This window comes from Ovis aries, chromosome 4 (genome assembly GCF_016772045.2).
Source record: "Ovis aries strain OAR_USU_Benz2616 breed Rambouillet chromosome 4, ARS-UI_Ramb_v3.0, whole genome shotgun sequence".
NCBI classification, from domain to species: Eukaryota; Metazoa; Chordata; class Mammalia; order Artiodactyla; family Bovidae; genus Ovis; species Ovis aries.
The window spans coordinates 116,079,255-116,092,239 of NC_056057.1; the positions used below are offsets into that span (position 1 = coordinate 116,079,255).

The window sequence follows — 12,985 nt, forward strand, 5'->3', positions numbered from 1 at the left end:
TCACTGGTTCCCCTCTTGTGGATTTTCTTCAAATTACAATGTGCCTACTCCTCCAAATACTTCACTTTGTAGGCCATTAGCATTACCCACCCCCTTTAGAGATCAGACAGCCAGGCTCAGAGACATTATATCAGCCTTTTTCAAACTGAATAGAATCATATAATTGTTCACTGACTCTGAAGATGGTTTCTTAAATGAAGAATTTTTTTTTCTCAAGTTAAGTCTTAAGTGTAAGCTGAATATGTCAATCAGATAAAGGCATAGATGTTCTGGTCAAGGCAAGAATGCTGTCCACCCCAGGAACTCACACCAACTCCCAGGATTAAGCACCATCCAGGAAAATTCCCAGGTGGACCCAGAGGGGGTCAGAATGTAGCCTTCTTGCTGGGTGGCCATTCGCTTAGCAAAAACTTGTTGTTGTTTAGTGACTAAGTCGTGTTCAACTCTTTGCGACTCCATGGACTGTAGCCCGCCAGCCTCCTCTGTCCGTGGGATTTCACACACAGGAATACCGGAGTGGGTTGCCCTCTCCTTCTCCAGGGGATTTTCCCCACCCAGGGATTGAACGCTCGTCTCTTACGTCTCCTGCACTGGCAGGCAGGTTCTTTATCTCTAGCGTTGCCTGGAAAGCCCAGAGATAGAAGAGACAAGGGTTCAGTCCCTGGGTTGGGAAGATCCCCTGGAGGAGGGCATGGCAACCCACTCCAGTGTTCTTGCCTGGAGAATCGTATGGACAGAGGAGCCTGGTGGGCTATGGTCCATAGGGCCACAAAGAGTAGGACACAACCTAAGGGACTTAGCATCCACTGTCTCCTATCACTCAGGGCTATGTATGTGGGATTCTCCCTCTTCTGTGGCTCTGTGGCTCAGCCATTTCACCGCTGCTGTGCATTCCATTATACGGAGAGGCGCAACTTGTTCATTCTCCTACTGATGACGTTTGGGCCTTTTCCAGTTGGGGGCGATTATAAATAAAAGCTTACTTTTTAATATTAATATTATGATAAAAGGACCTTTTTTTTGAGCCTGTCTAAAGGAGATTCGAAGTTATGCTTGAAGGTCATTATTGGTTGTCCAGGGGCAATATGCCCCTGGAAAGGTATCAAAATCTCAGCTCACCCTTTTCCTCTCATGTACCAGCAGATGTCTGGTCCGAGGAAGAACACTGAGTCAGTCTCCTGAATTCAGGGGAGGGTCAGGTCTACCCAGACTTAAGAGACAAGAAATTTCACAAGTGTTTGGCTGAACTCATGTACTAATGTCTAAAGTTGAGCAATAGAGTAAGAAATAAAAAGGCAGCCAAGTAACCCTTTGGCTTATCTTTAAGTCTCTTGAGATGTTTTGAAGGCTTCTTCATTTTTTTAAAGTTTATTTCAGAAAAGCCAAAAATGAGGCTTGCCCTAGAGAAGGCTAGGATTTCGTCTTGGCCAAAGCAAGGACTTTCATATTTCCTCAGCAGAGGAGCAAGGGTTCTGAGACTATCTGGAAAGACCCTTCCAGCTTTGGAATTCCTGGATCCTGCCCACTGATTGGAGCTCCCAGGCAGGGGCCACTGGGGCTGGAGAGCTCCTGTATGATGTCACAGGGCTTTGTGAGGCAGCCTGGGGCAGCCTGTGTTTTGAGCCCCACCATGCAGGCAGGGTACCCCGAACAATCAAGCAATTTGCTCAGAATCCAGGCGCCACTGAGTCAGCCATTCAGGAGGAAATTCCATCTTTGAGATCATTTGTTGAGCATAGAGTCCTGCCCAAATCTGCCTATGACCCAGCTTGGAGAATACATCAACTCCATAGCGGCCAGTGTTTGTCTCAGTGGTAGGTGGCTGAGGTCCATATGCTGAAAAGTGGGAAGATGGGGAGGGGGTGTCCTTCCACATAGAAAAAGTGAGCGCAGTGCATCAAATCTCTGAATCTTGAATAGGACTCTGGCTCTGGGGATCAAGATTAAGAAGGTCAGATTTTTCAGGCTGGGTTATGCCACCCAAGAGGCTTACTCGGCATCGTAATAACTTTGGTTCTTGAAAATCAGGGCCAGTTCTCATTGTATACCGCAAAGGTACACCTTTTGTACTTCTTAAGATCTATACAAAATGAATGTACTACTTATTCAAAAAGCAACATAGAAAAAAAAAAAAACTCTTCCTAGTATCAGAACCAATCAATCCTAAAGGAAATCAACCCTGAATATCCACTGGAAAGACTCTGATGCTGAAGCTGAAGCTCCAATACTTTGGCCACTTGATGAGAAGAGCTGACTCACTGGAAAAGACCTTTCGTTGGGGTTCAGTCACTCAGTCGAGTCCCGACTCTTTGTGACCCCATGGACTTATGCAGCCCAACTCTTTGCGACCCAATGGACTGCAGCTCGCCAGGCTTCCCTGTCTTTCAACACCTCCCAGAGCTTCCTCAAACCCATTTCCATTGAGTCAGTGATGCCATCTAGCCATCTCATCCTCTGTCATCCCTTTCTCCTGCCTTCCATCTTTCCCTCATCAGGGAAAGGATCTTGTGCAGAGGTTGCTATTAAGACTGTTCTAGGAAATGGCAACCTACTCCAGTGTTCTTGCCTGGAGAATCCCAGGGAGGGGGGGAGCCTGGTGGGCTGCTGTCTATGGGGTCACACAGAGTTGGACACAACTGAAGCTACTTAGCAGCAGCAGCAGCAGCAGCAGCAGCAGGAAAGCAAAGGATTATAAATACTGATTATTGGCAGAAAAAGATTGGCTGTGACATTACATAAAGCATGGTCATGTTTTCCTGGCTCAGAGACTTACATTTTAAAACTCAGTGACCATAAATGCAGATTTAGTTTAGGGCTTTGGCTTCTTGGTGTGTGTGTGCGTGTGTGCGTGTGTTAGTGATTTTTAGCAGCATTCTTTTCTATTTTACTACATTCTTTTCATTAACTCAAGGGGTTTTTTTAATGCATTTAAAATTTTACTTGCTATACATACAAATTATCTTTGAAATATGTTTTAACAAATTAATTCTGTATTTTTCCAGCACGTAAGTTTTAGTGAAGAAAATAATCGAACATGATTTCCTTCTGAGACGGCAGAGTTGAAAAGCCAATCACAGACCTATCTCTTGGTAGGAGACGTTTTCTGTGTTTTGCGGGAGTGTGGGGGAGGGTGCTGGGGTGGGGAGGATGGGAGACGAGGTCCATGTTCCTCTGCTTTAAGAAAATCTAATGTAGGATAATGTTGGTAAAATAAGAAGTCTGGAGGGTGAGAGATTTTTATGTGGTCACATCTTAAGAAAACTTTCCCCAAGTGTTCTTTTTATATGTATATGTTTTCATTTTATATTGGAGTATAGGGAAGACCTGGTAGTTCAGCGGTAAATCCCAATGCAGGAGGCATGGGTTCAATTACTGGGTTGGGAAGATCCCCTGGAGAAGGGCATGGCTACCCACTCCTGTATTCTTGCCTGGAGAATCCCAAGAACAGAGGAGTTTGGTGGGCTACAGTCCATAAGGTCACAAAGAATCAAACAAGATTGAGCAACAAAACGGCAACAAACAGTTGATTTACAACACTGTGTCAGTTTCAGATACACAGCAGTGTGATTCAATTACACATACACCTATACCTATTCTTTCCCATTTTTTCTTAGTATGGTAGAATTCCAGAGAATATCGATTTATTGTTCAGTGATACATCTATCGTATGAATTCATGTGTATATTTTGTACACTAAACTTGGTGGCCTCCCTTCACTATTTTCTCCTTTAACTAGTTTCTAACTGCTTTTGGGTTTTGGAGAACCTCAAAACAGAAGTCTCTTAAAATGACATTTAATAGGTCATAAGCTTCATTCTCTTTCCAGTTCCTTTAATCCGCCCATTTTCCCTCATTAGAAGTTAGCTTCTTCTCTTACACATTGGATATTTCTTCTTTTTATGAGTAAGTAACTTATTTGGTTGCTCTGGGCCTCTGTTGGTTACATGCAGGCTTCCTCTAGTCGCGTTGCCCAGGCGTCTCATTGCGCTGGTTTCTCTTGTTGCAAAGCACAGGCTTTAGGCACACGGGCTCCAGTAGCTGCAACATGGGAGCTCAGTAGTTGTGTCTAGTAGGCTGAGTTGCTCCTTGGCATGTGGGATCTTCCAGGACCAAGGATTGAACCTGTGTCCCCTGCATTGTCAGGCAGATTCTTATCCACTGTACCACCAAGGAAATCCCGATACTTCTTTCCTTAATCGAGTATTTCATTTTTGAAGGGATTATTCATTCAATCAGCAAAACTTTATTGTGCGACCAAGATCTTGGTGAGGGTGTTAGGTCCTCTGTCCTGAGAGAACGCTCCTGTGTTAGTAAACTACCGAATCCAGCTTTACACGCCCGCTCCCTTTACCCGGCATCCTCAGGACTCCACCCAGACACAGGCCCTGACTCCACTGGTGGTGATGCCTGGGCCCTGCAGATCTCAGGAACAGACTCTCCTCCCTGGGGGTGGGTCTTGCACTTTCCCGGCCAAGCTATGATGTGACTTGGCCCACGTTACTGATCCGGTGGCCAGGAGTGGACTTGAGACCGAGATTTAAAGTGGCTGCAGCATTCCACAGTCCCATCAGTGGGGTTCACACTGCTCCTTGCCCACTTTTTTTCCACTATGGGATGTTGCGTGTTTTCATTAATACATTTCTAACGGTCTGATTGGGGCTTCCCTGGTAGCTCAGCTGGTAAAGAATCCACCTGCAATGCAGGAGACCCTGGTTTGATTCCTGGGTTGAGAAGATCTCCTGGAGAAGGGATAGGCTACCCACTCCAGTATTCTTCGGCTTCCCTGGTGGCTCAGATGGTAAAGAATCTGCCGGCAATTCGGGAAACCTGGGTTCAATCCCAGGGTCAGGAATATCGCCTGGAGAAGGTAATGCCAACCCACTCCAGTATCCTTGCCTGGAGAATCCCCATGGGCAGAGGAGCCTGGTGGGTGACAGTCCACGGGGTCGCACAGACTAAGCGACTAAGCAACAGCAAGCAACAGTCTGACTAGCGTCAGATCTGCTTTTTAAAAACAAAGACTGATGCTATCACTCCTACATGGGCTGAGCACGTATAGGGATGAAAAACCCTTCTTTCACATTTTTTTCCTTTAGTTTTATCTCAGGAGTTTGGGTCAATGACTTTAAATGATATTGTGTGTTTTATAAGCATGTTATACATTTTGACTTTAAAAAATCTTATGAGGGGACTTCCCTGGGGATCCACACTCCCAATGCAGGGGGCCTGGGTTTGATCCCTGGTCAGGGAACTAGATCCCACACACTGTTACTAACAGCCCACACTCGACATGAAGATCCTGCATGGCACAACTACAGCCCAGCAGAAATCTTAGGAATATGGAGTTTTAAGAGGTTTTTTCCTAAGGGTACACTTTATCTTATCAAAGTAGGAGATAAGCGCTGATGTCAAAATGATCCTGTTTTAAAAACACTGTAAACTGAATTTAAGCCAAGTAGATGATCTCAAACGATGAAAATATCTAATACAGCTTCTCGTAAATCCTTCTGGTTTAGGAACTATTAAAATGGACCTTCAAAAATGCTAGGTTTACAATGAGAAATGTTATAATTCAGAGCTTACTCTGTGCCTCCTTGACATTCGGCATCTGGATAGCCGTCTTTAGTATTTATCTTCACTACAATCATGTGAAGAAGCAAGAGAAGACCCAGGAGAAAGGAAATCCATTAATTTGGTCCCTTGGAGAAAAACTTCGAAGCAAAGCTGACTCAGTGCACATACCGAGAGCTTACAACGTGAGGGTGCAAAGGGCTAGGGAAGATGAGCCTGCAGAACCGAAGTCGTCGTTAAGATTAGGTAAGTATTTTGATTTCCCCTGTTAGCCACAGTAAGGGAAAAATATACCATAAGTTGAAGACTGGGAAGAGGAAGAGACTGCCCTTTTTAGAGCAATGCAATTTTAAATTACGAAGTATTTCATATATGTTCATATATATATAACCACAGAGAGAAAATAACACAAACAGGCTTGTATGTATTTGCCTCATAAATGTGAGAATTTTAAAGTAATTTGCTATATTTGCTTCAGATAGCTTTCTGTGTTTCTAAGAAATAAATTTTAATAGGTACAGTAAAAAAACATCACCCCCATTCTTCCTCCTCCGTGGATATCTTCCTCATTTTCTTTAAGCAAAGTATAGCATGTATTTGAAGTGTATTTGTGGCTGTTCTAGAATAAATTGCAGTGCCACTATGAATATTCACATATAAGTCTTTGTATAAAAACATTCTGTTTCTCTTAGGTAAATACCTCGGTATAGGATAGATGGTTCATATGGAAGCTGTACGCTTCACTTTTTCTAAATCCGGCTTATACATCTGGAAGTTCTCAGTTCCCATACTGTTGAAGCCTAGCTTGAAGGATTTTGAGCATTACCTTGCTAGCATGTGAAGTAAGGGCAATTGTGTGGTAGTTTGAGCATTCTTTGGCATTGCCCTTCTTTGGGATTGGAATGAAAACTGACCTTTTCCAGTCCTGTGAACACAGCTGAGTTTTCCAAATTTGCTGACAAATTGCGTGCAGCACTTTCACAGCATCATCTTTTAGGATTTGAAATCGCTCAACTGGAATTCCATCACCTCCGCTAGCTTTGTTTGTAGTAATGCTTCTTAAGGCCCACTTGACTTCACACTTCAGGTTGTCTGGCTCTGGGTGAGTGACCACAGGATAGTGGTTGTCCAATCTTTAAGACCGATTTTGTATAGTTTTTCTGTGTATTCCTGCCACCTCTTCTTAATCTCTTCTGCTTCAGTTAGGTCCTTAGAATTTCTGTCCTTTATTGTGTCCATCTTTGCATGAAATGTTACCTTGGTATCTCCAATTTTCTAGAAGAGATCTCTAGTCTTTCCCATTCTATTGTTCTCTATTTCTTTGCATTGTTCACTTAAGAAGACTTTTTTATCTCTCCTTGCTATTCTCTGGAACTCTGCATTCGGTTGGGTGTATCTTTCCCTGTCTCCCTTGCCTTTCACTTCTCTTCTTTTCTCAGCTAAATTTGTAAAGCCTTCTCAGACAACCGCTTTGCCTTCTTGCATTTCTTTGGGATGGTTTTGGTCAATACCTCCTGTACAATGTTACAAACCTCAGCCCACAGTTCTTCAGGCACTCTACCATATCTAATCCCTGGAATCTATTTGTCACTTCCACTATAATTACAAGGGATTTGATTTAGATCATACCTGAATGGCCTAGTGGTTTTCCCTACTTTCTTCAACTTAAGCCTGAACTTTGTAATAAGGAGCTCATGATCTGTGCCACAGTCAGCTCCAGGTCTTGTCATGATCTGAACCCCTCTCATTCATTGGCTCATAGAGAAAGCAAGGGAATTCAAGAGAAACTTATACTTCATCGACTACACTAAAGACTGACTGTATGGATCACAAGAAACTGTGGAAAATTCTTATGCAATTCGATGTATGCAAGTCAAGAAGCAACAGTTAGGACTGGACACGGAACAATGGACTGGTTCAAAATTGTGAAAGGAGTATGTCAAGGCTGTATATTGTCACCCTACTTATTTAACTTATGTGCAAAGTACATCATGAGAAATGCTGGTCTGGGTGACTTATAGCTGGAATCAAGATTGCCAGGAGAAATATCAACAACCTCAGATATGCAGATGATACCATTCCAATGGCAGAAAGCAAAGAGGGACTGAAGGGCCTCTTGATGAGGGTGAAAGAAGAGAGTGAAAAAGCTGGCTTAAAACTTAACAGTTCAAAAACCTAAGATCATGGCATCTGGTCCCATCACTTCATGGCAAAGAGAAGGGGAAAAAGTAGAAGCAGTGACAGATTTTGTTTTCTTGAACTCCAAAATCAGGGCGGACGGTTGACTACAGCCATGAAATTAAAAGACACTTGCTCCTTGGAAGAAAAACTATGACAAACCTGGACAGTGTATTAAAAAGCAGAGATATCACTTTACCAACAAAGGTCCATATAGTTAAAGCTATGCTTTTTCCAGTAGTCATGTACAGATGTCAGAGTAGGACCATAAAGAAGGCTGGGGGACAAAGAACTGATGCTTTCAAACTGTGGTGCTGGAGAAGACTCTTGAGAGTCCTTTGGACTGCAAGGAGATCCAACCAGTCAATCGTAAAAGAAATCAGTCCTGAATAGTCATCGGAAGGACTGATGCTGAAGGTAGGGCTCCAATACTTTGGCCAGCCGATGTAAAGGACTGACTCATTGGAAAAGACCCTGATGCTGGGAAAGATTGAAGGCAGGAGGAGAAGCGGATGACAGAGGATGAGAGGGTTGGATGGCAGCACTGACTCAATGGACATGGGTTTGAGCAAGCTCCAGGAGTTAATGAAGGACAGGGAAGCCTGGCTGCTGCCGTCTGTGGGGTTGCAAAGAGTCGTACATGACTTAGCAACTGAACCACAGCAAAATGCTCAACTTTAAAGAAAATGACAAACTGTGTTCCAAAGTAAGGGTGCCAGTGCCTATTCCCTTCAGCAGTGGAGGAGAATCCATCTTCTCCAGATTGGTCAACACCTTACATGGTCAGATATTTAGAGTTTAGCCATTATGATGGGTGAGAAATGGCAGGTATCACTGTAGCCTTAATTTGCATTTTCTTATGACTAAGGGTTTTTGAGCACCTTTTCATGTGGTTGATGGCCACACATCATCTTTTATAAGGGGCTTCTCCTAGTCTTCCATCCATCTTCTCATTCATTTCTGGCTGTGCGGGGTCCTTGTGGCCACGTGGGCTTTTCTCTGGCTGAGGCGAGTGGGGGTTACTCTCTAGCTGTGGTGTGTGAGCTTCTTTATCTCAGAGCTCGGGCTCTAGGAGCTGGGACTTCAATAGTTTTGGCACTTGGGCTTAGCTACTCGGAGCCATGTGGTATCTTCTGTGATCAGGGATCAAACCTGTGTCTAATGCATTGGCAGGCGGATTCTTTACCACTGAACCACCAGGGAAGCCCCTGTCCATTTTCAAATTGGGATGTTTGTCTTCTGATTTCTAAGACTTTAAAGATTGGGATTTCTAAGACTTTATATATGCTAGTTTCAAATCCTTTGATATGTGAGTTGCAAATATTTTGCACAAGTCTGTGCCTTCTCTTTTCATTCTTTTTAAAATTGAGATGTAATTGGTATATAATATTGAGCTTGTTTTAAGTGTACAACGATGATTTTATATATGTATACATTACAAGCGCTTCCCCAGGAGGTTAGCAGTAACGAATCTGCCTGCAATGCAAGAGAGGCGGGTTCTATCCCTGAGTTGGGAAGATCCCCTGGAGGAGGGCATGAAACCTACTCCGGTATTCTTACCTGGAGAATCCCATGGACAGAGGAGCCTGGTGGGCCACATACAGTCCATAGGGTCACAAAGATTAGACAGGACTGAAGGGACTGAGCAGGCACGTATGCACACATATATTGCAAAACAGATCAGTTCAGTTCAGTCGCTCAGTCGTGTCCGACTCTTTGTGACCCCATGAATCGCAGCACGCCAGGCCTCCCTGTCCATCACCAACTCCCAGAGTCCACCCAAAGCCATGTGCATCGAGTCAATGATGCCATCCAACCATCTCATCCTCTGTCCTCTCCTTCTCCTCCTGCCCTCAATCTTTCCCAGCATTAGGGTCTTTTCAAATGAGTCAGCTCTTCACATCAGGTGGCCAAAGTATTGGAGTTTCAGCTTCAACATCAGTCCTTCCAATGAACACCCAGGACTGATCTCCTTTAGGATGGACTGGTTGGATCTCCTTGCAGTCCAAGGGACTCTCAGGAGTCTTCTCCAACGCCACAGTTGAAAAGCATCAATTCTTCAGTGCTCACCTTTCTTTATAGTCCAACTCTCACATCCATTCATGACTCCTGGAAAAGCCATAGCCTTGACTAGATGGACTTTTGTTGGCAAAGTAATGTCTCTGCTTTTTAATATGCTGTCTAGGTTGGTCATAACTTAGTTACCACAATAAATTTCGTTAACATCCATCATCACACAGTTAAATTTTTTTCATGTGATGACAACTTTTAAGATCTATTCTCTCAGCAACTTTCAAGTATACAATACAGTATATAATAGAGTATGTTAACTGTAGTCACCATGCTGTACATTTTTATTCTCTTTTGAAGGGTTTTATTCAAGAAGCATTATAAAATAAAAGGTGCCTTTTATAAAATAAGCCAGGTGCCACAGTGGGAAAGAATTCGTCTGCCAAAACAGGAGACACAAAAGATGCGGGTTCAATCCCTGGGTCAGGAGGATCCCCTGGAGTAGGAAATGGCAATGCACTCCAGGCTTCTTGCCTCAAAAAGTACCAGGACAGAGGAGCCTGGTGGGCCACAGTCCATGGGGTCAGAAAGAGTTGGACATGATGGAACACAGCACATATTCCAGAAACAAAATTTACTACTCCCTAGTGAGGAGGAGAGCCTGATTTCAATTCTTTTCGGTTTCTTTGAGGTTTATTTTATCATCCAGGATATGGTCTATCTTGGTGAATGCTCTATGGATACTTGAAAAAAAAAATTGTATTCTGATATTGTTAGGTGAAGTGCTTCATGTATAAATATAATCTCAATTAGATCTGGTTGGCTGATTATATTGTTCAGTTCTTCTGTATCCTTGCTGCATTTTTGGCTGGTAGTTCTGACAGTTGTTAAGAGTGGGTGTTGAAGACCCGGATTATAATTGTGGGTTTGTCTGTTTCTACTTTCAACTCTACTGGGCTTTGTTTCACGTATTTTTGCAGCTGGTTTTTGGCATGCTTCTATTTAGGATCATCATGTATTAGTCCCTGGAGAAGGAAATGGCAACCCACTCCAGTACTCTTGCCTGGAAATTCCACGGACGGAAGAGCCTGGCGGGCTGCAGTCCACGGGGTCAAAGAGAGTTGGATACTGCTGAGCAGCTGAGCACGCGTGTGTATTCCTGGGAGCCACGGGGGGCGCTGTGGTTCTCCCGTTGGTGCCGGTTGGCCTAGAGCGGCTGTTGCCGGAAGTTTTCGGTGGTTCTGTTTGTCCCCTTTCCTGGCCCCGGGGCTAGGTGGAACAGGCTTAGCTGGGAGCTTGTTTTGCCTGCGCCTATTAGTGGTTCCTCTTGCAGGTTCTGACAGCGCCCTGTCTGAGAAGGGGACGACGGAGAATGAGATGGTTGGCTGGCATCACCGACCCAATGGACATGAGTTTGAGTAAACTCTGGGAGATGGTGATGGACAGGGAGGTCTGGCGTGCAGCGGTCCATGGGTCGCAAAGAGTCGGAGACGACTGAGCGACTGAACTGAACTGCACCGACCTGAAGTCTGGGATTTACGGGAGGCAACAAAGAAGTCAGGAGCCCACTGTGTCCTTCCTCCAGTCCTGAGACCCCTAGCCAACCTGGCCCCTTACCTCCATGTTTCAGGGAACCCCCACGCTTGTCTGCTGTGTCATGCCAAGGATTTTTTTAGGTGTAAGAAAGAGGACCTAAAAGAAATAGGTTTACTGCTTTTTGATGGGAACCCGCTTTAAAAGCAACATAGAATTTATATCAGTTTTGGAAGACATTCCTGGGGCAATGGAAAAGACAGTTCATTCTCCCATAAACAGAGCACAATATAAATCTACCAAGGACACTTAACTAATTGCATCATTTCAGTTTCTGACTTTTTCTCTGATTCACAGGTGTTCTTAAAAAATTCTGTTTCTGTTTATTTGTGGCAGTATATATTGATATATTTAAAGTGTTTTCTTTAAGCATTTTGTTGCAGCATTATTTGATGTCTACAAGCTCATGACTATTAAATCTTTATTGTAACTTACTGTAAGTATAAAATGACTTTCTGGGTTGTCCTTCCAGTGAATTCTATACTTTAAAAAATATTTTGACTCCTGTATTCTTTGACCATTCTTCCACTTTTAACCATATTAGTTCATCTTATTTATCTTTTATGGTTTCATTTTGGTTTTTATTACCATCTAAGAGGTGTTTTTTTTTTTTTTTTGATCTTTTAATGGAAAATTCCCCTGGAGAAGGAAATGGCAACCCACCCCAGTACTCTTGCCTAGAAAATTCCATGGATGGAGAAGCCTGGTGGGCTACAGTCCATGGGGTCGCAAAGAGTCAGACATGACTGAGCGACTTCACTTTCTTTCACTTTATGCCAACTTTATTTATTGTTATGACTAATGGGCTTCCCTGGTGACTCAGTTGGTAAAGAGTCTACCTGCAATGGGCAAGACCCAGGTTCAATCCCTGTGTTGGGAAGATCCCCTGGAGAAGGCCGTGGCATCCCACTCCAGTATTCTTGCCTGGAGAATTCCATGGACAGAGCAGCCTGTTGGGCTGCAGTCTGTGGGGTCACTAAGAGTCAGACTCGACCGAGTGACTAACACTGCTGCGCACTGATGTGCTGGCTGTCCTCGGTCGTCTTGTTGTATTCTCTCAAACAGTTTTGGAAGAGGGACTAGCTCTCACCTTCCCTAAACCCCTCAGTCGATATAGCTTCACAGGACAGTTGTGAATCATGATGTGACCCAGGAGGCCGAGCACATACTTCTCTGGAGAGACTGAATGACTGAGGGTAACTCATTGTTCAGGTTTTGCTAAGGGCTCTGCGGAGAAGGCGATGGCACTCCACTCCAGTACTCTTGCCTGGAAAATCCCATGGACGGTGGAGCCTGGTGGGCTATAGTCCATGGGGTCGCTTAGAGTCAGACGTGACTGAGCGACTTCACTTTCACTTTTCACTTTCACGGACTGGAGAAGGAAATGGCAACACACTCCAGTGTTCTTGCCTGGAGAATCTCAGGGACGGGGGAGCCTAGTGGGCTGCCGTCTATGGGGTCGCACAGGGTTGGACACGACTGAAGCGACTTAGCAGCAGCAGCGTGAATCCTTTGATTTTAACCTTGTCGTCTGGGCATAGTTTAGGTTCCACAAAAACTACTCTGACATGTTATACAGGGAGTGAATTCAGGATATCTTTGTTATTGTCCTTTATCAATGTGACGGTGGTAA

The 12,985-nt window shown here is 44.1% G+C and overlaps 1 protein-coding gene across 1 annotated transcript in view; it reads left to right on the plus strand.

The window, feature by feature from the left end:
* The first annotated feature begins 3,002 nt into the window (after positions 1-3,002).
* GALNTL5 (polypeptide N-acetylgalactosaminyltransferase like 5) overlaps positions 3,003-12,985 on the plus strand; it is a 53,324-nt gene continuing 43,341 nt past the window's right edge. Inside the window, exons 1-2 of the mRNA XM_060414915.1 lie at positions 3,003-3,089; positions 5,517-5,817. Coding sequence (XP_060270898.1) covers positions 5,556-5,817 — 262 coding nt within the window. The 5' untranslated portion in view covers positions 3,003-3,089; positions 5,517-5,555. The remainder of the gene's footprint in view (positions 3,090-5,516; positions 5,818-12,985) is intronic.